At 40.8% G+C, this 24,791-nt stretch overlaps 7 protein-coding genes across 9 annotated transcripts; 3 read left to right on the forward strand and 4 right to left on the reverse strand.

The window, feature by feature from the left end:
- Positions 1-258: 258 nt before the first annotated feature.
- Positions 259-2,017, reverse strand: nedd8 (NEDD8 ubiquitin like modifier). Its single transcript, XM_063895447.1, has 4 exons — positions 1,735-2,017; positions 1,581-1,628; positions 1,418-1,500; positions 259-1,183 (listed from the first exon to the last, which is right to left on the reverse strand). The coding sequence occupies exons 1-4, from the start codon at positions 1,750-1,752 to the stop codon at positions 1,057-1,059; spliced, it is 276 nt and encodes a 91-aa protein (XP_063751517.1). The 5' UTR covers positions 1,753-2,017; the 3' UTR covers positions 259-1,056.
- gmpr2 (guanosine monophosphate reductase 2) lies at positions 1,932-6,750 on the forward strand. Its single transcript, XM_063895446.1, has 9 exons — positions 1,932-2,261; positions 2,729-2,877; positions 3,010-3,129; positions 3,641-3,724; positions 3,810-3,983; positions 4,079-4,160; positions 4,303-4,409; positions 5,498-5,700; positions 5,781-6,750. Exons 2-9 carry the CDS (start codon positions 2,791-2,793, stop codon positions 5,968-5,970), a joined length of 1,047 nt encoding a protein of 348 aa, XP_063751516.1. The 5' UTR covers positions 1,932-2,261; positions 2,729-2,790; the 3' UTR covers positions 5,971-6,750.
- A 487-nt stretch (positions 6,751-7,237) lies between these two features.
- On the reverse strand, positions 7,238-8,637 carry LOC134872238 (tripartite motif-containing protein 16-like). Its single transcript, XM_063895445.1, has one exon. The coding sequence runs from the start codon at positions 8,635-8,637 to the stop codon at positions 7,342-7,344; it is 1,296 nt and encodes a 431-aa protein (XP_063751515.1). The 3' UTR covers positions 7,238-7,341.
- Positions 8,638-9,247: 610 nt separating this feature from the next.
- On the reverse strand, positions 9,248-10,992 carry LOC134872235 (B box and SPRY domain-containing protein-like). The gene has a single exon (XM_063895443.1). The coding sequence runs from the start codon at positions 10,856-10,858 to the stop codon at positions 9,248-9,250; it is 1,611 nt and encodes a 536-aa protein (XP_063751513.1). The 5' UTR covers positions 10,859-10,992.
- A 1,499-nt stretch (positions 10,993-12,491) lies between these two features.
- homezb (homeobox and leucine zipper encoding b) lies at positions 12,492-15,669 on the forward strand. Its single transcript, XM_063895310.1, is given in 5 exon segments — positions 12,492-12,887; positions 12,890-13,158; positions 13,778-14,069; positions 14,072-14,402; positions 15,648-15,669. Coding segments are annotated over 5 exon segments (1,299 nt in total). The 5' UTR covers positions 12,492-12,502.
- On the reverse strand, positions 13,183-18,946 carry cideb (cell death inducing DFFA like effector b). Of its 3 annotated transcripts, XR_010166704.1 has the most exons (7): positions 18,374-18,946; positions 18,171-18,275; positions 17,597-17,711; positions 16,609-16,767; positions 16,318-16,508; positions 15,421-16,077; positions 13,183-15,383 (listed from the first exon to the last, which is right to left on the reverse strand). XR_010166704.1 is itself a non-coding variant. In XM_063894234.1 (6 exons), exons 2-6 carry the CDS (start codon positions 18,194-18,196, stop codon positions 15,936-15,938), a joined length of 633 nt encoding a protein of 210 aa, XP_063750304.1. In that variant the 5' UTR covers positions 18,197-18,275; positions 18,374-18,946; the 3' UTR covers positions 13,183-15,935. The 3 variants fall into 3 exon arrangements, 2 of the variants coding, with proteins under 2 accessions (XP_063750304.1, XP_063750305.1); XM_063894234.1 differs by having other exon boundaries at positions 13,183-16,077; XM_063894235.1 differs by having other exon boundaries at positions 13,183-16,077; positions 18,171-18,422.
- A 142-nt stretch (positions 18,947-19,088) lies between these two features.
- On the forward strand, positions 19,089-24,743 carry tinf2 (TERF1 (TRF1)-interacting nuclear factor 2). The gene is made up of 10 exons (XM_063895691.1): positions 19,089-19,477; positions 19,721-19,923; positions 20,070-20,177; positions 20,391-20,486; positions 20,566-20,676; positions 20,883-21,006; positions 21,249-21,993; positions 23,321-23,379; positions 23,491-23,570; positions 24,213-24,743. The coding sequence occupies exons 1-10, from the start codon at positions 19,450-19,452 to the stop codon at positions 24,333-24,335; spliced, it is 1,677 nt and encodes a 558-aa protein (XP_063751761.1). The 5' UTR covers positions 19,089-19,449; the 3' UTR covers positions 24,336-24,743.
- The last annotated feature ends 48 nt before the right edge of the window (positions 24,744-24,791 follow it).

Raw genomic sequence — 24,791 nt, forward strand, 5'->3', positions numbered from 1 at the left:
ATACAAGCGTTTTTTCTCGTAGAAGAACACCATTGATAAGAATTTAATTACTAAATGATTTTGCATACATATTGGTCTTTAATTGAAGGTGCTGTTTACAGTCTACCTACCATCCTGAGAGCCATGTCTCTACTTTCTGTTTAAAACTTTAATGTACATATTGGTGGTGTGACTGAAATAAAAGTATCACACTTTGCAATTCTTCTTTGCGCAGTTGTTTTTAACATTTTAAATGACTTTATGAAGACACAGAATGGCTAAAGTGAGGCATTTTCAGCTTTTAAGTACTTTTATTTTACTGAAAATGAATCCACAGCAACGGTCCATGTCACTCGATTCTGTAGTCGGGTCTAATTGTGCTGACGCAGCACTCCCAAAACAAAACATTGCTTATCTGAGCCAACAAACCTTATCCATGTAAACTGGGGCCATTGTCAGACAAGACCATAGTTGGTATTTTTCTTCTCTTCCTTTTTGCAATAGAAAAATGTGCAAATCAGCAAAAAAAAAATAGCTCTTAACAAATTAGATTTACATGAAAATGATGTATATAAAATGACTTTAGATATGCTCATAAACTCAGTAGACTCAAATTATTAAGCAAATTGAGTTGGGGCAATTTGTTTCAAACATAATAAAACATGGATGAAAAAGTAAACCTTAGTTTGTGTCACAATCTAGAAATGACCGCAATCCAGGGCCGTGGGTTTGCTTGGAGCATCTGTATATGTTATGTTTATTTTGTCATCAGTGGGCGAAAGACAGACTGCGGACTGAGGGTGACAACACAGTTTTGTGTTGCAGCAGTAAATCTTTAACCACAGCGTTGTTTCAGTCTGACTGTGCCTTTATATGTGGAGTGTCTCCCCATTGTAATGTAACAGAGGGGAAAGTGTTGGCAACCAACACATTTTTGTCTGTTGGTACGTGTTTGCCTCAACCTCAGCGCTTTCTACAAATGAGTGTTGCCTTCAATGCCGCCATGTGACTCTGTAGAACTGCATGTCTTAGGTGTATCCGATCATTGTAGGCACAAGGCAGGTTTCAAAGTGATGACTACAATGCAGTCTTCGATTGTAGGCTTCTGGGGAAGTGTAGCAGCTGTCCTCCTCGCAGAGCAAGTACAAGATGGAGAACGGAGCCTCCTTGGATTTTATAGTCTGCTGCTGTTTTCTCATCGTTCCTGGGGATAAAAAAAAAGGGGATGCAGTTCAGCAGAAATTATTTTATCAAAAACAGGTCCTAGAAATATAGTAACATTCTAGGTTAGTCTGGATGTTAATAGGTAATAGTGCATTTGTTCAAGACTAATTTCCACTGCAGATTAGTATTTGATGCATAGGAAGCTATACTAGTTTTGTGGTTTACATCAAATCAAATCTTTGGATATTGAAGAAAAAAGTCATCTTTATCTTACATCTGTTTCCCACTGTAGATTAACCTCTGCTGCTGTGGAGGGATCCCTTCTTTCTCCTCCACCCTTTCTTTAATCCGCTCCACCTGCAAGGAAATGAATGTAAACATGTATAAACACACACATGCAGTTATCACATATGACGAAATAAAAGATCATTATATACCTTATCTGTAGGCTCTATGTCAATCTCTATCTCTTTGCCAGTGAGTGTCTGAGATACAAATGTAAAATAAAGGTTATGTTTAGAAATTGAACTGGACACAACGCAGTAATTTCAACAAATGTTCAGCTAGCTGTTTAACCGGGATATGCCTTACCTTTACTTTAATCAGCATTTTGTTCACTTGTTTTGATCAAATAAGCAGGAGCAGAACAAGAAGATGTGATACGGAATGAGTATTTTTGGGAGGAAACTCGTCATTCATTCCCTTCCACAAATGAAATGGGTGTTTCCTGTGTTGTACACTCAGAATGACTCATCCTTCTTGTCTGAATGTCGACAGTTCCACATCAACTTGATTTCCGTCGTCGCATTTCTTTTATCTACCGCCAAAAAGTCACAAAATTAGCCCTACAAAATGTCTAACACTAGCGTAAGTACCGGCCTCATTAAATCATCATAACATTTGTTTAATAAACACCTAAAACAACAGTTACGACAATAGCCCAACTTGGCGTAAAGCGAGTCTCATGTTTGTAGTTCCTTAGCTCGTCACCGCCTACTAGATAAAGCCCTTAAAAACTACAACAAGGCTGTCAGTTGGTGTGCGTCGTCGAAAGGCTTCCTGCGTACACAGTGGGGAAAAAACAGCGGTACAGACAAACCAACCATACTTTCCTGAAGGTAAATGCTTTATTTTTGCTACACATGAAGGTACACATAGACTTTATATTGTAAATAATTTGTGCTTAATTGAAAAGTTTGCAATGCTAATTAAGTGAATACACTTTGTACACTTATTATCACCGATGTAGCATAGCTAACCTTGGAGTTTGGGGCTACAGAAGCAACGCTGTCCTTATCTTTGTGGTGTGTGTGATTGACTGTCTTTCAGCATTATGAAAATGCTAAAACGATTACAGTATCAGTGGTAGTTACATGTTTTAATCATTGTGCTTTTCATATTGGAGGATTTTAGCATGTTATGTGTTACTTCCATACCCTTACTTTAACACTATGCCTGTAGTTAGTGTATGAAACTTAGTGAGCATATGTGGGTGAATAAGGAGAGGAAAAGTGTGTGTTAAAAATCAAGAAAAGACACAGTACAAGCCAGTTACCCATAACTATGTCCTCCTTCTCTTTCACAGATTCACATTCTTGCTGAATTCCAGTTTTTGGGGTTAAACAACCTGCAAATCCTGTTTCCAAAATGCCTCGCATTGAGAATGACATCAAGCTGGACTTCAAGGATGTGCTCCTCCGTCCAAAGCGCAGTACACTAAAGTCAAGGAGCGAGGTAGGTTTTGTGGGGGTTTTTTTCTCCCTAAGTGAAACCAGTGTATCATTGCTCCAATAAATGGTTTCCTATTCGAGCATTCGAGTATTCAGTATAAGTACACTGATGTTTCATTGCTCTTGTTTTTCGCAGGTAGACCTCATGCGGAGCTACACTTTCAAGAACTCCAAGGGCAGCTACAGAGGGATCCCCATCATCGCTGCAAACATGGACACCGTGGGGACCTTTGAGATGGCCCTGGCTTTGCACAAGGTAAGCATCACATAGAATTTGTAGTACTAGTTTTTTTTACAAATGGCTTCATACAGCACATTCATCATGTAATCTTGTCAATGTTGTTGAAGAAAGGTAGTTGTTTCGTGTGAAAAACAGATGTCTAACATAGTTTTAATAAAACTATACATAGATCATGATATGCTGAATGTGCAGTACTAGAGCTCACACAGTACATAGTAATGAAGTGCTGAATTCATAGCAGAGGTGTTATCCAACATAAAGCAGGCTTTCTCTCTCTCTGGCTCTAGCAGCTTCCGACCAGCACATTTGTGAAAACTCATGTCAGAAATTAATTCACGAATGTAAATTGTAAATAAACTCTATGTTACAAACGCAGGCTGATAAATAAAGACTGGCCAAGACTTTCCTTGTTTCCTTTTCCAGAGTAATGATAATGAATAATGAATGCCTTATGAGTCAGTTCAGAATGTTGAAAAAAACCAAGCTATTCTTTAATTAAACTGCCTTGTTTTCTTTTTCCCTCTAGTTCACTCTCTTCACTACGGTTCACAAACATTACTCCGTGGATGACTGGGCGGAATTTGCAAAAAATAATCCTGAATGCCTGCAGGTACCAAAAGTGTGACCTATGATGTACCACTTTGGGATATTAATTACTGCCAGTATTAAGTCTCTCTTCTCTGTCTATCTCCAAGAATGTAGCAGTGAGCACCGGGACCGGGGAAGGAGACTTTGACAAGATTTCAGCCGTCTTGGCAGCGGTGCCACAGCTGCAATATATCTGTGTAGACGTCGCTAACGGCTACTCTGAACACTTTGTTAACTTTGTCAAGGACGTTAGGGATAAGTTCCCCTCTCATATAATAATGGTCAGTAAATGTGCGGCTGTAAACTGCGTTATGTGCAAACAGAATTGACGTAAAAACAATTACACTTTTTTCTGTTTCTATTGTATTTTGGTCAGGCAGGAAATGTGGTGACAGGAGAGATGGTGGAGGAGCTGATCCTGGCTGGTGCTGACATCATCAAAGTAGGCATCGGACCAGGTAATCACAGCATAACATTTCCACAGCTAGGTGTTATTTTTTTCATATTAAATTAGCTTTCACATACCTTACTGAATGGGGAAGATTTGGCAACAATATGTTTCCTGTGAGTCATTTCTCACCCCTGTGTCTTGGTGTTCAGGCTCTGTGTGTACCACCCGCAAGAAGACCGGGGTGGGCTACCCTCAGCTCAGCGCTGTGATTGAGTGTGCAGATGCAGCCCATGGCCTGGGTGGCCACATCATCTCTGTGAGAGACTCTCTTCTCTTAGAACACAGGGATTTAATACATAGAGCAGGGGTGTCCAAACTACAGCCCGGGGGCCAAATGCGGCCCGCAGGCCATTTTGAATCGGCCCTCAGCTAATTCTAGAAGTATAATGCAATATGGCCCACAAGTTAAACTTTGGCTTGTCTTATATTGTACTTCTCAAATATATATGTTGAAATATATTAATGAGCCCAATTTTCAAATAAATTTAGTGATTTAAAATTTAAAATATTTTATAACAAATCCTAGTTTATAATAAAAAACCCCAGTAACTTATTTCTATAACAAGCTTGAAATGTAACCTTCATATGTACTCTTATTATCAGCAATCTGAGGCTTCTGTTTTAAGGAATGAACTGCCAACTGAATAAATGAAACCCTAAAGACAGATGGGATGTGGGCTGTTTTTTCCTTAAACCATTTTCAAGTATCGCGCATTATTCACCTACATTTGATTTGCTTTGCTAACTTATAACTTAACTTATGAGGCGATATTCAACTCTATAAGTGGCCCAGCTATCCGTATATTTTTCTGTATGTGGCCCTCGGTGAAAAAAGTTTGGACACCCCTGCCATAGAGTGTATATGAAGATCATACACAGTCTGTGATCTAATGATGATTTCTACACAGTTGTTGAGGAATCTGAGAGTGTAGAATTGCTTGTCATTTTGACAAAGAGGTTTCTTCGCATTTTAACTGAGAGTTCTTCCTCATTTCCAACTCACGTTTGGTGCCAGTACCTTTTCTATGTTGTGTTTTCCCATAAGGTTAGTGGCACATAAGAGAAGGTGAGATTCAATTTTTTTTTACAGCTTTACAGCTAGCCTGGCTCTGTAGGTGATTAGCAAAACTGTGCATATTTCCTTGGTTGAAGTACGATATTCTTAACTAACTTTAGGCAAATAAATACTTAATTTATGATAAAAAACTATCAATGATTCATCTCTTCTCTTCCTTGAGTAGTGCAGCTTGTTAGGTGTGCATTTCACCCTGAGAGCCTTATCTTTTGTTCTACATGCAGCCGTGATAAACACAAATCCGCACTTATAACATTCTCTTGTCGCAGGATGGGGGATGTACTTGCCCAGGAGATGTCTCAAAGGCTTTCGGAGCTGGAGCGGACTTTGTGATGTTGGGCGGTATGCTCGCCGGCCACTCAGAAAGCGGGGGAGAGGTTATCGAGAAAAATGGCAAGAAATACAAGCTGTTCTATGGGATGAGCTCCGACACGGCAATGAGGAAGCATGCAGGAGGCGTGGCTGAATACAGGTCTGAGTTATGATGTCACTCTCTTCTGTGTTTGTGGGCGTACTGCTCTGTGGATAACCTCTGTTTGTTTCCGCCTGCAGAGCGTCAGAGGGGAAGACAGTGGAAGTTCTTTACAAGGGTCCGGTGGATGTGACAATACGGGACGTCCTGGGGGGGGTCCGCTCCACCTGCACCTACGTTGGGGCAGGCAAACTGAAGGAGCTGAGCCGCAGGACCACCTTCATCAGGGTCACCGAGCAGCTAAACACCGTCTTCGGCAACGACAGCTGAATATCCAGCTGGATCCGGCTGCAGATCCAAGTCGAAGTCTGCAACACTGCCTGTCTGAAGATATGTAACCAGACATGAATATTAATACTGTCCTTGTTTTTATTACATCAGCTAAGGTTTAATGCAATTCATTATATTGGTTTGTACTGTGACAAGAACAGAAAGTCGCTTTAGACTCAATGTTACTTTTTTCATACGGGCTACAAAGCTAAAGCAGTTAGCTTCTTAGCAGGTCCGCTATCTCATCATTCCAATGCAACGGTCCTTAATTGCTTTTTTTATGCAAATCTATAGCAAGTTTTCATTCCGTGCCGAAATCAGAATGTAAGCCTTTGTCACACACGCATATATAAAAAATATAGCAAACAATGTCGTAAATTATTTTGAAAGTACAAAATATTTATGCTAGTTTTTATTATAATAAAACATACTTTTAGAAATTAATCATTCCTTTTTTTTGCACTTTATTTGTCATTTTAAAGTCAAATATTAAATGAAGATATTGTTTCATCGATATAATCACAAAGTTAGTTAAAAAACTAGGTAAATTACATTTTGGGAGAATTTAAATCTGGACCTGGGTCTGGATATGCTGAATGGTAGACCACAGTACTATATACATTAATCAGTCATTCCTTTTAAGTTTCACACCATGAGTGTGTAGTTACTCCTACATTATCTGTGTTTTACCTTTTTTTATTGTCACATTGGTGTTAAAATGTCCAATTTGTTTTCAAATAAACTTGTCTTAATCAGTCAATAAAAGCATTCCACACCTTACATCTTTTTCTATGGCTTTATTATTGATCGGTTCATCCACAAATCACAACGTTTGAAGGGTACAAAATACCAAAATTACTTTTCATTTTGCATGCAGTGTGAGATAACTGTAAAATGCGAGCACAAGGACACATCCAACACCTGTAGAGGGAGACAAACACCTTAAACTGGCAGGCAGTAAAAGTAGAAACATAACCATCATTGTTGAGGACACTCCCAAATCACACTGCCATGGAGACAGCTGAAGATCACATTGCCTACCATGTGTACGTTGTTTACTATAAAGCATCCGAGCATATATAAGCAGATATTTGCACTTCTGAGCTCTGTATAATGAGCAGCGTTTTCCCACCCATTACAGAAACTCACAAACCACCTCTGTGATGCAAGTGCTACCAATAAGTGCTCCACAGGAACACCTATCATAAAGAGAGTAGTATTGCCTTCCATCACAGTATTGTTTATTGTTATAGCTGTAGGCCTTCCCACATGTGCATAGCCATGGGTTCTGTTGGATATTTGGGGCGTTTTTGTTTCCTACTTTTACAAAGGGTGCCAGCTCCCAGTTGCTGGGGATCGCCTTTATTGTTATTATTTCTTCCCTCTGGTGCTGTCCAGTTCTGCTGAAGAAGGACAGCGAGGAGGCAACAAAGTTCCAATACACTTCCACTGCTTCAGGGCGTGGTGCCTCATCTCCACTTTGTGTGAGTATTGCAGAGAAAACGTCTGTGTTTTTTCCGTTTCTCTGGTTCTGGTCGGTGTCTGCAGCCCTGTGAAACTGACTGACGCATCAGAAGAATCCTCATTCTCTGTTGTGAGAGAGCTGAGCTTACCATCTTGGCAGCACAGACCATAGACCGGTCCATTCAGTAAGTCTTTAGCAGACTGTTTGTCACATAAACCAACAGTCCAGTCAGAGTCCTGGGAAAAACTGACCATCCACCTCTGGAAGTTTGGAGTTGGCAGGGTGCTACCGATCAGAAGAGTGGCAGCACATTGCTCTTGCGAACTGCTGTTGAAAACCTTCCTTTTGTCTTTGGAAAGTGACATGCCACGGCCGAAAATCTGGGGGTCAAAGATCAGGTCTGAACCAGTAGCAATGAGCTCCTGATGGTTCTCTGGGTCAACCAGGGTCAACAGGGATCCCCAGAAGTGGCTGGCTTGCTTCACCATTTTTTCACCATTCTCTCTTATCTCCTGAACCAGTTTGTCTCGGTCACTGCCAGGCTCCAACCCTTTTCTCAGATCCGCAGCCTTGGCCTTCTCCACATCCTGATGCACCTGAGAATACATCTGCAGGAATCTGAAGGTGTCCTTCTCCGTCTGTGCTGCTTGTATGCTGCTCTTGCTGGTTTTGATGGACACCATACGGGCAGAGACTGAACTCTGGACGCTGGTCAGGGCGATATCACGCAGGCTGGTCACAGCTTCAACGAGACGCACACTGGAGCCACTAATTTTCTCTCTTTCACTCTTCTCCCACTTCTCCAAACTCACATTCACATCATCGGTTTTCACCAGTAGACCCTGCTGCTCTGCGTTCAGCTTCTCTGTGAGCTCCTTGTGGGCCGTGGTGAACGTCTTCATGTTGTGAATGCGGTGCTGGTCTTCAATGGCGCAGGAAACACACACACAGGTCATGTCATCCAAGCAGTAGTACTCCAGGAGTTTGCCATGTTGGGGGCATTTAGTAGTACCAGATAACGCCATTGGTTCGGTCAGAGGATGGGTTTGTAGTAACACAGGAGTGGTCAGATGGATCTGGAGGTGCTGGACACACATGGAGATCTCACATTTCATGCAGGTCTTCCGTGCTGGTTTCCTGTCCTCCTCTGTGCACATGTCGCAGAGGATAACTTGAACGTCCTTTGGTAGATTGTCAGACATGTTTTCAGCAGCAAGAAGTCTTGAAAAAATCGAATGAAATATGACTTTGCTCGAATGCTCACATCAGCGTTGCACAACAGTTTCGATTTCTAATAAAGGAAACCAGACCAGAGGGAGGAGCATAGACTGTAACTCTGGAGGGTGGAGTTGGACTGACTTGCCTGAAGCCTTTTGTGAGAGTGTTAGGTTTCATTTTACACATTACAAATGAGCAACACCAATAGGAGTTGGTATTTATTTTTGAATTGCCAACACACACTGGTGTAATTTTTTGTTCCTGTAAAAGACTGTGAATGTTAACAAAGTCAACTTCAGATACAGGACTTATCAGCCCATTTTCATCGAGCACAATATTACATAACTCATTTCCATTTTCTTGATTTCTATTTGTTTTTTGAATATCTATACGTGCAACTTTATTGCATGTGTTATAATTATTACTGAAATCTTTGCATTGAGAGCACAGTATATACATTTTATCCCTTACCACATTGAGCAAATGAAACAAACAATGAAATTACTATCTGGTAAAGATAGCTGGAAATGTAATTGTACATAATTAATACTGAAATGTGATGATGTGGGCTACAGACAACAACATGGATTACCATTACTGAAGTTCACAAAGCATTTCTGTGATGTGTGGGGGACCGATAACTGCCCCACAAACACATGTGGCCTGGGAAACCTTTGGGTAAATTTGCCCGCCACAATTGTATGCATCATCGGTCTCATTGTAAAGCCTCCCACATGAGCATCTCCATTGCTTTTGGCAATGTTGTCGAATTGAAAGAGAATATGCCTCGTGTGGTCTTGCTCTTAAATGTTCTAAGACCTTCTGTGATTCTTCTACTTCCAAGCAAACAAAAGGGTTTAGGTACGGGCTTACAGGACTCACTGTTATTGTGACTATTTTCCTTCTCTGGTATTGGCTGACACTGAAGAACGTTAAGTTAGGAAAGTCAAACACCACTTCCACTTTTTGCGGCCGGGCCAATGGGTTTGCTGTATTGTTACCTGAAGGGTCAACCGCCTGACTGAAAACGTGCTGGTTGTTCCAAGAATAAGAAGATTTATTGATCCCCCGTCTGTTAGTTTTAGTCCTCATTACATACCGCTCATTATACTGTGTCGTGAGAAAGCTGAGCTGGTTACCTTTGCAGCACAGGGCATAGACTTCTCTATCTGTCAACGCCTTTGCGTTATTTTTGTCACATAAACCAATGGTCCAGTCACAGTGTTCCGAAAGGCTGGTCACCCATCCCTCAAAGTTTTCACCGGACTGTATACCTTGAATGGGAAACATGCAGGTAGAGCTTCCCCCCAGCCAATTACTGTAGAAAACCTTCTTTTTGTCTTCGGACAGAGACATGCCAGGGCCCAGATTCTTTTGGTCAAATATCAGGTCAGATTTAGTAGCAACGAGCTCCTGATGGTTCTCTGGGTCAACCAGGATGACCAGGGATCCCCAGAAGTGGCTGGCTTGCTTCACAATTTTTTCACCATTCTCTCTTATCTCCTTAACCAGTTTGTCTCGGTCACTGCCAGGCTCCAACCCTTTTCTCAGATCCGCAGCCATGGCCTTCTCCACATCCTGATGCACCTGAGAATACATCTGCAGGAATCTGAAGGTGTCCTTCTCCGTCTGTGCTGCTTGCATGCTGCTCTTGCTGGTTTTGATGGACACCATACGGGCAGAGACTGAACTCTGGACGCTGATCAGGGCGATATCACGCAGGCTGGTCACAGCTTCAATGAGACGCACACTGGAGCCACTAATTTTCTCTCTTTCACTCTTCTCCCACTTTCCCAGATTCACATAATCTTCACTAGTTTTCACCAGTAAACCCTGCTGCTCTACATTGAGCTTCTCTTTGAGCTCTTTGTGGGCCGTGGAGAACGTCTTCATGTTGTGAAGGTGGTGCTGGTCTTCAATGGCGCAGGAAACACACACACAGGTCATGTCATCCAAGCAGTAGTACTCCAAGAGCTTGCCATGTTGGGGGCATTTAGTACTGTTTAAGCCTGAGTGCTCCAAGGCCAGTGGTTCGGTCAGAGGGTGTGTTTGAAGTAACACACGAGAGGTCAGGTGGGTTTGGAGGTGCTGGACACACATGGAGATCTCACATTTCATGCAGGTCTTCCGTGCTGGTTTCCTGTCCTCCTCTGGGCACATGTCGCAGAGGATAACGTTTGGATTCTTTTTTAGATTGTCAGACATGTTTTCAAAATGCCTGTTGAATTTAATGCCCAGGGTGCCCTTGTAAACAAACAAAAAATATCTTTAGAATATGTATTGTCAATAAATCCTCAAATTTCCTTGCTGGTTCCTCAGAGTCTGGTGTGTGAGCTTGAGCGTCTTTTAATCAAAAGAAACTGACGTTAGTGTGCACTTAAATGCCTCTCTTATAGCCGAGGTATCTTTGCCCTTTAAATCATAAAAAGGGTTACATTTCCTTATACCTTATCAGTCAAAAAGAACAATAATTACCTACAGAAAGAATCAACGCCCATTCGCCACATACACCCAGCTCAAACTAATGCAGTGAAAGGAATCCTGCTCTGTTTCTAATATGAAACTTTTTTCATATCAGTCATGGTATAATTAATATGACTACAGTCTAAAATCATATTCTGAACGTTATTGAAAAAAAATCAACCAATCTTTACGGAATTTATTTCAGGGCTGTCATAGGCCTCAAAATATACTTTAACTACCAAAAGTAAGTACTTGTAATGCAAAACAGCCATTTTAAGCACTGGATATGTTTAAATGATTTATTTATTATTATTTACTTATCACTAATTCATGTGTTAATCACTTGAGTGTTGCATTTGGTAAAGGTGAGGTTTATTTTAATGACTGTATACATTACTGGATAACTTAACCTATAATATATAATATGTGTTTATTTATATTTTGTACTAATAACATAAATCTGCAAAGTATCTAAATATGTTAAACAAATGTAGTGGAATAAAAAGTACAACATTTGCCTACAAAGTGTAATGAATTAAAAGTATTAGATAGCACAATGTGAAAATACTCAAGTAAAGTACAAGTACCTCACATTTAAGTACAGTACTTGAGTAAATGTACACTACAGCACTGTTTATAATCTAGTTTAAACATCCAATTTGATAGATGAACCATGAGGATGCAAACAAACCAACGTCACCAGCTAAACCGTCAGCTAAGCTAGTTAATGTTTAACGTTATTTATCTAACTGTTGCTATCGCTGCCACCGACAAACGGTCAAAGTCGACGGTTATAACGTTTCTGTGTGTTACCATGGATACAGTTAACCTAAGGTGAATCGAAATAAATGACTTCAAGCGTAAATATAGCATGCTAGCTACATTTAGCTAACTAGTTCACATTGTTCACCCCAAATAAGGTTCAATAAACACCACTCATGACGTTATTCCTTTTGGTGTTATCTGGCCAATGAGGTGGAAAGTAACTAAGTACATTTACTCAAGTACATTACTTAACTGCAGTTGGAGGTACTTGTACTTTACTTTTCATTTTCTGCTAATGTATACTTCTACTCATTTTGGCAGCAAATGTTGTTCTTTTTACTAACTAAATGTATTTGAAAGCATTTGACTTTTTCAATTAAATCAAGTAATACACTGTGATGCACTATAATGGATGGAAATACCTGGCAGTATAAACAATAATAATGTTATGTGATCCTTTAACTGCAAATGTAATATGATAGACACATAATGCATTGCTAATTATAATAATTATAAAAGTGATATAATGTTGTTTTTTTTTTTAAATGGCAACTTAATGGATGATGATAACTCTTTCTGTTTGTCTGCTCTTTACAGGAGTCATCCCGACAGATGTGAAAGATGAGGCAGAAAGTTGATGGAGGTTCACAGCTCATACAAAAGACACCCAGCGCTCCTGGGGAGACTTTATCAGAAATAAACGTTGACCCGATGGCTTTCAAAATAAACCAGAGCAGTGTAGTGCGTCTCCCCCTGGTCTCTGACAATCAGAGGCTTATATGGGTGCACTCCAATGAGGTAAACCTACAGCCGGATGGTGCAGAAGAGCTGGGAAAAGCCTTGGACCAGTTTCCATACCTGACGCAGAAACAGACAGCTACACTGGCACTGTGCTGCTCCCTGCACCCAGACCAGGTGAGGGTGTGGTTCATGGTACAGCGGCTCCGCTATGGCATCAGCTGTGAATTTAGAGACATCAGCAAGGTCCGGAGGCAGTTCAAGTAAAGTTGGGGGAGGCAGAGCTGCAAAACAGGAAGGAGGAACAGAAAAAGGATGGAGAAGAAAATAAGGAATGTAAAACACCTGATGGGAAGAAGGGAGAAGAGGTTAGGGACGAACAGGTAGCGAGTGAGGGAAGGATAAGGGTTGGAAATGCGAAGGCTGATGAACCATTGGAGAGAGAAATGACGCAGGAGCAGCGAATGAAGAAAGACCAGGATGGAGAAGTAGAAGAAAAGTCTCGGAAGAAGCGGAAAAGGAAGAAGGTGACAGACGAAGTGGAAATTAAAAAAAACGCAGACTTACTTTTTCAGGTTTTTATTATTAATACAACAATTAAATTAAGTAATACACTGTGATGCACTGTTATGGACGGAATAATAAAACACAATAATGTTATGTGATCCTTTAACTGCAAATGTAATATGATAGACACATAATGCATTGCTAATTGTAATAATTATAAAAGTGATATGTTTTTTTTTTTCAAAAATGGCAACTTAATGGATGATGATAACTTTTTCTGTTTGTCTGCTCTTTACAGGAGTCATCCCGACAGATGTGAAAGATGATTCAGAAAGTTGATTGAGGTTCACAGCTCATACAAAAGACACCCAGCGCTCCTGGGGAGACTTATCAGAAATAAACGTTGACCCGATGGCTTTCAAAATAAACCAGAGCAGTGTAGTATGTGTCTCCCCCTGGTCTCTGACAATCAGAGGCTTATATGGGTGCACTCCAATGAGGTAAACCTACAGCCAGGTGGTGCAGAAGAGCTGGAAAAGGCCTTGGACCAGTTTCCATAGATGACACAGAAACAGACAGCTACACTGGCACTGTGCTGCTCCCTGCACCCAGACCAGGTGAGGGTGTGGTTCATGGTACAGGGGCTCCGAGGTGGAAATTTAAAAAACGACGCAAGGGGTAGAGTATATTGTGGAGAGCAAAAGAAGCACACATAGTGAGTGTCAGAAGCCCACTCAGTTGGAGATAACTCTTTTTACCAGACGAAAGAACAAGCCAAAAGCAAACACGTATGTCCCTAAAAGTGGGGTACCCAATGAGACACAGTATGGAATGCCCCTGCTCATCCCCTTGGTTCAAACTCAGGCCTTCAACATGCCTCCTCTCCCTGACAACCAGACAGGACCACTGAAAAAAGATGACACAACTCCTTCTACCTCAAATAATTAAAAAAAACGTAGAAAAGCCACTGTGAGGAGGAGTCAGAAACGCAGACGCAAACAGAGTCAACAATCACCAGCGGCGTCGATGATAAACTGAAGATCATGTTGCTCGATAATCGAAACACATGCACACTTCCCACTCATGTGGAACTCAAAACAGAGACAAAGACGCAGACTCAGTTGAAGAGGATGAAGGAGGCTTTCACCGAGTGCCAGTATCCAGACATTGAGGAATACAACAGGCTGGCTCTGTTGGTCGGAATCCCGTGCTACAAGTTGATTCAGTGGTACAGAGGCATATGCCCACCCGCCCATCACCCAGTTTTGGTTGGGATGTACTGTATGTTTTTTCCATTTGTACTGTTTTTATTGTTCAAGTAATAAAGTTCTGTTGTTTGAACACGACTCTTGTTGTCATTAGTTACATCAAAACACTCGTGAACTGACAGAACGAACAACAACTGAACAGCGGCTGCAGGGCTCCAGACTGCGACCAAATTTGAGAGTGTGCGACTGAATTTTACATCTGGTCGCACATGTCAATGAATCCGGCACATTTTGCAGGTCGAGTGTGAGAAGGATAGGGAATGTGTGGAGGGGGAGGGTCTGACAGATAATCGAGTGCGCGTAAACGTCTGTGGAGGAGTCTTATCAAAGATGTCACAACCTGCTATGTGCATCTGAAATATGAGCAAGCAAACTATTGACTCTTTCGACCTGCGGCTAGTGTGCCAGGGCAAGCGCCACAGCCAACAGTGTCACAATCGGATGATGATTCAGAAGTTAGTCTGGCGAAAAAGGTCCGAACCCATACTTTTCGGGAAGAGTGGCTGCAAGAATTCAGCTGGTTGAGGTACAGTAAGGAGACGAACTCCATGAACTGCGAATGTTGCAGTCGCTACCCCAGAACTGCGGGGAACACGAAGTTTGCCGACTGCAGGCACTTCGCAGTTTAAATAAAATACTCTAGTTAAACACAATCTTAGCCTCAAGCATAGAGTATGCCAAGACATGTTAATAAATGAAAAAGCAACGCCGGCTGCTTTTAGAAGACAAGAGGCTGTAAATAATACCGCAGATGAGGCGGAAATGATGCTGAAATTTAACACGGCCTACTTTATTGCTAAAGAGGAACTACCCTTCACCAAATTCAAAAGCCAATTACAAGGGCTGGCCTTCTGAGCCTCCTAGTGGAACACAGGAGGATCTGCTCTAAGTAAAGGCACAAGTTGTTCGGGCCTGCTTGTTCTAGTGAAATGTTATTGGCCAGTGCCGCTAATGTTTACATACATTTGTTAAGTACTGTGCACTGAGCACTTTTTTTATTCTGTGAATATATTTTTTTGTCAAGACAGCGATGGTGCTGTCGGTTTACCCTCTATGTTGCATCTTCAAAAGTATAATAAAAAATAAAACGTGACACTGAATTTGAAACAGCACATTGTGGTAATTCCTTCATCTATTATCAAAGTATTTATTACTAATACAGTGAAATTTAGTAGAAATGTGAATATTTGGTTAGCATGTTGATTTAGGGTGTGTGCTCCTAAAATGTCTGGTTGTGCCCCTAACATTTTCAGTTGGGGGCCACAGTGCTCCTAGTGAAAAAAGTTAGTCTGGATTCCTGGGCTGTAATCTCAGAGCAAATAGAAAAAAAGTTACCAAATTACCAAAAATAAAGGAGAATTCTAGAATATTATGTGAAATATATTGCACAAAAAATAGAAAAACAGCTGACACATATTCTCATGTTATCCAGCTACATTCAGAAAGCTTCCTCTTGCTAGTATAGGCCTTTACGCTTGAAAGATCCCTATATATTCAACAATATTATCTGTCCAAGTTGCCCTATGATACCTCTAAGCAGGTCAGTTCCAGCTGGCTTTGTACTCTGTCCTCTGTGGCTGCCAGAGCTCAGCACCTTCGATAATGCGACGGATCATGGTGGCGGAAGTGATAAGCAGGTGTCCTGCGGCGTGTAGGAGGGTGGAGGCCACACGCAGGGCTTCTCTGAAAAAACAAGGTACCGTTTCATCAGTATGGTCCTGTTTCACGGACATTGCCCTCGTTTTGAACTTTGATCATGCTTTTTTCCTTCTCAACCAAGCAGATTTGATCTATGTCAAAGTATTTTTAATATATTATTGCGAGGGAGAAGGTCTGTTTTTTTGCTGCTTAATACTGCTACTCTTTTACCTTTCAGAGAGAAACACTGCAGTGATTTTTTCCTGCATGGCTAGTTAGGCTTACCTGATGATTTTCTTGGGCCCCAGACACTCAAAGTTAGCACTCACAGAGTACAGGCCTTGGAAAGTGGCGTTCACATTCAGAGAGCCAAAGACATCCTTTGGACTAATCCTGTACAGGTCAAAGGTCACACGAGCTATGTCTCTCCCGGTCCGGCGCTTGACGTTGTCTTGAGATTTGCGCACAACCGCACCCTGGGGGGGGGGGGGGGATCAGAGCACATATATTAAAAGGAGACTAATAAAAGTATAGGGTTTACAATAAATAACATTTGGCTTATTTCCTCAAACATACCGGTTGTGGTCTCCATGTCTGTCCAGGCTCCAGGGCCATGAGCATGATGTTGTCGGGCAGGGTCATGAGAAATTCGTTGGAGTCTACCTCAGTGCCGTCCTCTTCACATGCCAGAGACAGAGACACTGCAGACAGGGACAGCAGCAGGGCCTGACAGACCTACAGCACAGATTCAAGCTGTATTAATGTGCACTAAAGAAACAAAAAGTATACTTCCTTTTGTATTGACAGTTAAATTAATTAGCTGGACTCTCATATATGAAGCTGTTTGAGCCACATTTATAGTCAGATGGAAACCATTTCCTGTTACCTTTCAACTCCAATTGGGGCCACTCAATTAGCCAGCAGCTAAACATATAATAACTACCCTGGTTGAACGATTTTGGAAAATAACCTAATTGCGATTTTTTTCCTCAATATTGCAATTGCGATTTAATATGCGATTATTTTTTCAAGGTCCTCTTCTCATGTATTTTTCAACAAACACAAGCAATAAATCAATCGTGATTACAATCGTGAACCTCGTGAGGTAGCAACAGTAGCGAGGCACGTTCTGCACAATACCTGACGTTTCGCAGCATCTTCCTTTTTAAAGCCAAAATAATTCCACACAACTGACGTGTTCTTCATCTACATGTCACAAATCTTCTCTTAACACCTTAACTTTAGTGCAGCCTTGACTCACAAGTGATCACATAGTTGACATCATCAAGGATTTGGGACGAGATAATTGTAGATTGTTGATTACTGACATTTAACGTGACAAGTAAGTACATTTTTAAGTTTTATGCTTCATTCAAATAACGTACATTTTTTTCAACGTTATCCTTTTTTTGTTTTATTTAATTTAATGTTTTTTTTCAATGTTTAGAACTGCCTTTAAAAAACATTTTCACACTTTTTAATGTTTTTCTCCTAACTTCTATTATATTTATATAATATCACATTTACTGCAAGCAGCTATACACCTATCTCCAGCGGCTCCTACCCTCTCTTTGAGCTCTTCCAGGGTCCCGGCTGTGGTGCCCTTCCTGGTCTCCCTGTTGTGACAACAAACTCTGAAAGGACGCTGAGGTGGGGACCACACTCGCTTGGTCACAGATCTGAGTATAAACAGATAAAAAGTTCATTAACCGAATTTACTTTGGATTTCACAACAGACATTTTGACAAGTCATAATCGGAAAATCACTAACAACATTAATGATGGCTCTTTTCTTTTTAAGTGTCACACTTTAAATCATGTCAGTGTTGAATAAAGCCTAAATAACATTAATCCATCATTAGTTATATTATCTACAGTTACGTTTATCACACTTTTACATGTCAAAATCTTCCTAAAATAGCGGACGACACTTTCATAATGAAGCTAAATGTCAAATTTCCCATTAAAACACATCTTAAAATTACAAACCAACAACTTTATTACTCTAATCACTCAAGTTACTTAAGTCTACAATAATTAATCCAACAGCAACATAATGTTTGGATTGTTAGTCGAGCAAAGGCGTTGTGAGGCCAATCATTACGATATCAACAGGCCAAAAGTAATGTTTTACTTACTTGATAAATGAAGATGTTGAGTCCATGTTTGTCACTTTCTTGTTGTCTCTTCACCTGGAGTATTCGTAAGCTGTTTTGGTGTAGCAGCTGGACTTTGTCCCAAACCTGGTGAAAACTCAGATAAAGGACAGTAAAGGGCAAAGTTCATGTTGCTTCATGTGTTTATTTGAGAGAGACATTTTTTCAACAAGCAAAGTTGTTACCCCTTTAGATAATAACTGATACTGGATCATTTCAGTTGAAGCCAATAATGATTTCTCAGTTCTGAAGATGTACTTGCTTCTTCGGTTGCATGCAGCATGGTGGCATCTGTTTGCATTTTTTGCTTCAGTGAGATGGGGCCAGGGGTTTCCAGAGCCCAACCTGATCTCATGACATCATGTAACAGTGATGTTTTGAGCATTGCTGACAAACGAGCTAATATTATAATAACATAAGTATATTAATTTACAGCCCAAAAAGTTACTGCAGATGAAGTATTTTCAAGAACAACAGTAACAGTATGAATTGTAGTTGAAATATAGCCAGTGATGCATGACGTCCACTTTAGTGGACAGAAGATTAATCAACATTTCCTCCAAACTATTTATGAATGATATGATTCCTTAGTTGATACCTGCAGAGAGCGCTTTCAATTAAAAGATTGGAAAGATATAGACAGGTGACTGGATCCATCTGGCTGTCTGTCGTCTATCTTGGTTTAGAGAAATGTATCATGCATTTACACTGACTTGCAACTGCGCTTGCACTGTAGTGGCTAATGTGCTAAATTTGAACCATAACTATTATTAAACATTAAATAAACAGATGGCAGCAACTCCTGCGGGATCAGCTACGTCATATCCTGTAAACATCGGGCTGTGCGCTTGTTTTAAACATAAGTGTTCGCGCGCGGACGGAGTTTCCTGTTCGAACCAATGTCTTTAATTAAAAATGCGCTAAACACCGCCAATCCGGCGCACCCGGGTGAACATTTGAAACCTTTGATATCGTTGCAATGAAGGCGGGAGCATGAGAAGCAGAACTTTAGAGAAGTGTTGCTAGCTGTTTGAGCGGGTGAACAAAAACAACAGGGATACCGATGTGTAACGATTACGACAGATACCTGAAGGAGTTGGAAAACAACACCTTAGAAGCATTTCCTGTGTAACGTCGCCCGGGTAAACTTTTATTTTTGTGGCAGCTTTGAAGCCGAATTTGAGAGTAATGTGCCAAAGTTGCTAAGCTAGTTAATAAACGTCAACCACACTAGCTTAAGCTAGCTTACACATTCATCACTATGGCTACAAGAAAAACGAAGGAAAATGGTAAGTGTTAATAGATGGAATACCGTTAACATGAATGTGAAACTGTCAATATTGTTGTTGCAGTGGAAGGGGACAATTTGGCAGCTGATGGGAGACCCTGCATTACCATCACCTGGGTTGTAGTCAGTACTGTAACATTGAGATCTGCAATCTATAGAGAAACTATGGATATTCTTCAAACCTGCCTCTTTAGTCAGATTAGTTGCAATGATTGTTGTCTCCTTTCTTTTGTTTACTGCACAGAGGCCAGCCTCCCTTTTGCTGCACTCCAGCTCCTGGCCCCTCCTGTGCGCCTGGTGTCTGCAGCCCTCTGGAAAGTGATGAAGCAGAGGGATGTGATGCAGTATGGGGTTGTGGAAGAATTTGTGACCTCAGCATGTGAGACTGTCCCCGGGCTGCTCACTGTGAGACACCAGGGCAAGCTGGCACTGGGGCTGAGAGGACGGGTGAGAATCTGATATGAGTCTTGCCTCTTTTATTCTTCTTTCCTATCTCTCTGACTATATTATTTTCCCTTTGGACACGTCATTGCCAAGTATTTATAAGTGTCCGTTTCCTGGGCTTAATGTACAGTTTATCACTTTGTTTTCAGTTAATCCTGGAACTCTGCTGCACACAGCCGGATAAAAAGGAGATAATGCCTCACCTGGAAAGGATCCGTGTTCCTGCTGCTCTGTCATCCACCTCTGCAACTACTAATGTAAATTACATTCGATTTCCAGACTCACTTCAAATTGCATTGCCATTTTTGTCACTGTAAACTGTTTGCAGGTTTTATACTAAAGAAAAATGTCATTATCTTTATGCTCCGTGGCCTATTGCTGCATTACAATTACAACAATGAATATTGGAGGTGTTGGCAGAATTAAAAGTTACACAAAAAGTTCAAATGTTGTTCTATTTTGTCTCCTAGAAGAGAGATTTAAAAATCACGAGTACGGTGGAAGGTTTCCAATCATTGGTTCACTCAATGCTAACAGACCCAACAATGAGGGAACGGTTCTTCATGGTGAGTCCCTTTTTTTTTATTGCTGTTGATGTCTGTAGGATTTGTCACAGCCAACATATCTTATTCTGTCTTCTAACAGGAGGAGTTTCCTGTGGATTATGGTCCACAGTTTGACCAGGAGCTGGAGAAGCTGCTTTGGGAGTTTTTGATCCGACTGGACCAGTTACTCCCAGTTCCCAACCTAGCTCAGGTAGTGGGTGCATCTGAGAACAGCCTTTCTTTTTCCATCACAAATTAAATGTATTTATGTATCTTTATCTGTACTCTTGTAAAAAGCCAACTAGGGACGGATATTTGGAAAACTAGTGACCATCTATTAATGCCTGCTAACACATTGTGATTCAAAGTAAAGTAGTTTTCAAAGAAATGGTTTATATTTTTGTAATTTGTCTCCAGACTGTGTCGTGGCTCAGTGAGACCCCCGCTGTCCTGGAGGAGTGTGCACAGGCAGCTACCCAACCCCAGCTCCTGCAGATCCTGCTCCAGCATCAGACCTGTCTGGGCCATCTGGAGTGTGCAGGTACATGAACATCACTTCTCAGGCCAGCTTAGATTTTTTGCTAGGATTTGGAGTTGTGTGATATTATAGAATTTATTGAATTTACATTGGAATCCATATTTAGGTTTTGGAAATCGAGCTGCTTATTTTGTCTGGTGTTTTAATTCATGACATAAAAACACAAGAATGAAAGCTATTCTATGCAGCCCTACTAGATAGGACAGTGAACTTCCATTTTTAATTCCCATGTTGTTTTTTTACAGCATCCCTCCCTCCAAACATGGGAGACTCCATCCTGACTTCACTCTCTCTGCCACCCTCTGGAAAAGTGCCTTCAAATTCTCCAACAGGAAGCACAAACTCTTTTTACCAGTCTTACAGCACACAGACAAGAGACAAATCCCCATTTATTACACCTGTTATCGGACTCATATCTAATGAAGACGTGCCATTTATGGTGAGGGCAAAGAGAGGGGAAGAGCGAGCAAAGAACGCAACAAACGAGCACTCAAAACCAAAAGAGAACTTCAGATTCACCGGGGTTAAACAGAAACCCAAGGACGATGGAGCGAAAAAGGGTGAAGAACAGGAGGAGAGGAAGAAAAGCAACGGAATGAAACGCAAGCAACCTGACATGAAAGAAAGTAAATCCGACGATGAGGAGGAGGAAATATTGGGCATGAACACATCTGGGAAAAAGAGGATAAGCAACAAGAAAAATGAGAGTGTAGTAGACGGAGCAGCCCTTGAGACCTGTATGAGGCAGCTGGGTGTCAAAATGCTGCCTGAAGATCCTTCTCTCAGCTCCCTTTTTGTCTCTTGTCTGAGGAGCCAACCCAGAGTTATTTTAGAAAAACTGTCGGTGACTCCTGCTGATGCTAACGGGGATAAATCCTCGTTTAAGACGTTGCAGAACCAGAGGATGAAGTCCCCAGTTAAAACTCCAACGCGCAAAAGCAACCTTACTCAGAAGCCTGGCTCGGATTGTCCCGGCCTGGACGATAAAGAGTAAGAGACGTCAACATTCAGTGCTCATGGTGTAGAGCACGGTTTAGTATTATGTCTAGAAGTGTTGCACGGTGCACCGGTACTAGAAAGGTATCGCGATACCCTGCCGTTAAAAACGCAACGATTCCCCAATTTCATTAGTACCGGTACTTTAAGAATGACATTGTTTGATTAAGAGCCGTATTTCCTGTGTGTGTTAGGCGCTCTGCTTCCACTCCTTGCAGCCTTGCCTGCAGTGCCTCCCCTCTCTCATGCACGCTCTAGCTGTCATATGATGTGACAAAACAAGAGTATAACTGCGAGTGCTATTGCCGATGCGCCTCGGCTTGGTGACAAAAAAGACGCACGAAACGAAGTTTGGAAGTATTTTGGTTACATCTCTGCTGAGGGAGAACACGCAGCTCTACATGATCACCGTCGCAGCTCCGCCCGTTGCGACGGGACCGGTGCACGGAGCAAAACACGTACTTTAAGTTAAAGACCTAACGCACTTAACTATCAACATCTGGAACTAGCCAAACTAGATAAATATCTCATTACTGGATCATTGACTGACTGGCTGTCAGGAAAGGGAGAGCGGGAGAGGGGTAAAGAGAGCACTCCGTTTATTTCTCCCGTGTTAAGTTAATGTAAACTTTTGAATAATGTAGTTCATCTACTATAAGTCGTTTGTTTGACAGATTTTTTTTCTCCAGGTTGGAAATAAAGCACAATAATGACATTTAGGACGGTTTCCCTTTTTTATTACGGTATCGAAGCGAAAACGTTGCTATCGTGACAACGCTAATGTCTAGTATGTATTGCAGAAGTTCAGCAGCTAGCTTAGAAATCATGTTAAATTCCATTATGTGTTTTGGATTTGTTAGCTCGCATTAACTATGTTATCTATGCCTTTTATTGTACCTTTTTTACATTTAATTATGAATGTGTTTGTCATTAAAACACATCCATGCAGTTACATGGCAGAACCAGACATTGTACATTGACTTTTAGATTGGACTAAATTGTACCGATATTGTCGATATTCCGTGATGTGAATATTCAATACTGATATAATAATAATAATAACTCGTTTATTTAGTCATGTTTATAACACATAATAATATTCCACATTATTTATGATTTTGTGCACTGACAAAATGCACAATCAATCAATCAAACGATGAATTTGACTGACAGCCTTTCTTATGTCTTTAGACTTCAATTCTACATGCCCCTAGCAAAGCAGATAAGCTAAATATTACTGTCTTTCTGCAGCAATTAAAACTGAATCGATAGCAAATATTAATTTACCAAATGGTTTAATGATATTGTTTCTACTCGACAGGAATCGCCCTGTATTGCCCAGCGTAATCAGCTCTCTCGCTCAGCAACGCAGTAACTCAGGTGATTAAAGACAATGTGACTTCTATGCAGGAAATACAACATTGAAATATCAACAATTGAAAAAGAACAAACAACACGTTAGTTTAACTGTGTTTCTTTTTTTGCGTTAAGGTACACCCGCCCGTCCTGGAGACACTGAGGACTATGTAGCTGATTCTGAAGATGAAGCAACGAAGAACTTCAAAGTTAGGGTATGTATTCCTAAACAACTGTAAGTCAGTCGTTCAATGAACAGTAAAAATCCTTAAGTGTCCAATTTAAGGAATTGTATACTTTTTTTGAAAAGAGCAGGTCTTTTAAGTCATTTATTTAGACAATTATTGTGTTTTCAGGTTAAAAGAAGATGATTAGGGCCGCATGAAAAAGGAGTTAGAATAAAGAGAAAATAGTGGGACGATTTTTTCGGAAATTTAAAAAAAGGGCAGATTTTTTTAGGAACAGGTACAATTTAGAAAAAAATTCAGAAATAAAAAATAAAAGTGATAATTTTGAAGAAATAGTCGGAAATTCCAATTTGGAGAAAAAAAATCTGAAGTTTGAAAAGAAAATCAAAAGGAAAAAAAGATTGGGAGACAAAAAGTGTGCCTTTTTTATAATACCATTGGTAATGACTAAAATGTTCAATTACAAAACCAGATCCAACATTCATTAACTTTAGGCTTTGAAGTTAACCAAACATTGGAGACACTGACAGTCATTCAAAAAAGATGGGAGTGGGAGTTATCTGAGAAAAGGAAAATACTGGTGCGATAAATATTTTTCTCACTTGAGTGCTGATATTTCCATCGTTGGTTTCTCCACCAGTGTTTCCTAACTGACCCTGTCTCCCTCAGCTGTTTACAAAGCGCTACTACAAGACCAAACACGGCACATATGTCCCCACTCTGAGGGAGTACTGGAAGCCCGGGATGACACAGCGGGACTTGTCGTCTGCTGGCGGTAAACGGAGACGATGAAATGGGACTATTAGTGCCAAGTTTGGTGGTCAGGTGGTTTTGAGCATGCAGCCACACTGACTGAAGAGCCAAAAATAAATCTGAATGCACCAGCCACTGAAGCTGACAACGTTTATTTAAGTCATCTCTTTCTCTTGGCTCAGGATGTCACTGAAGCTGAGTCAGATTTTTATTTAAATCAGTGGTGTGTCATCATGGGACACAAGCCTTAAAATGACTTATGACTGATTATGGGCACTTTTGAAGGAAAAGCTAAATGTGATGTTTGTTTGAATCGTTACCGTACAGTTTTGTTTGTAAAGAAAGGACAATTTCTGGATTATCCCCATTATATAAAGTCCTTTTGTAAAATATAATGAATGCAATATGTGATGTGAAAGTAATAAAAAAAACAGTTTAAAAAACGTTTCCACAACTGGGTTTATCCATAATATGTATATTAAGCAGCATTTGGCT

The sequence above is a fragment of the Eleginops maclovinus genome, chromosome 11 (genome assembly GCF_036324505.1).
Source record: "Eleginops maclovinus isolate JMC-PN-2008 ecotype Puerto Natales chromosome 11, JC_Emac_rtc_rv5, whole genome shotgun sequence".
NCBI lineage: Eukaryota > Metazoa > Chordata > Actinopteri > Perciformes > Eleginopidae > Eleginops > Eleginops maclovinus.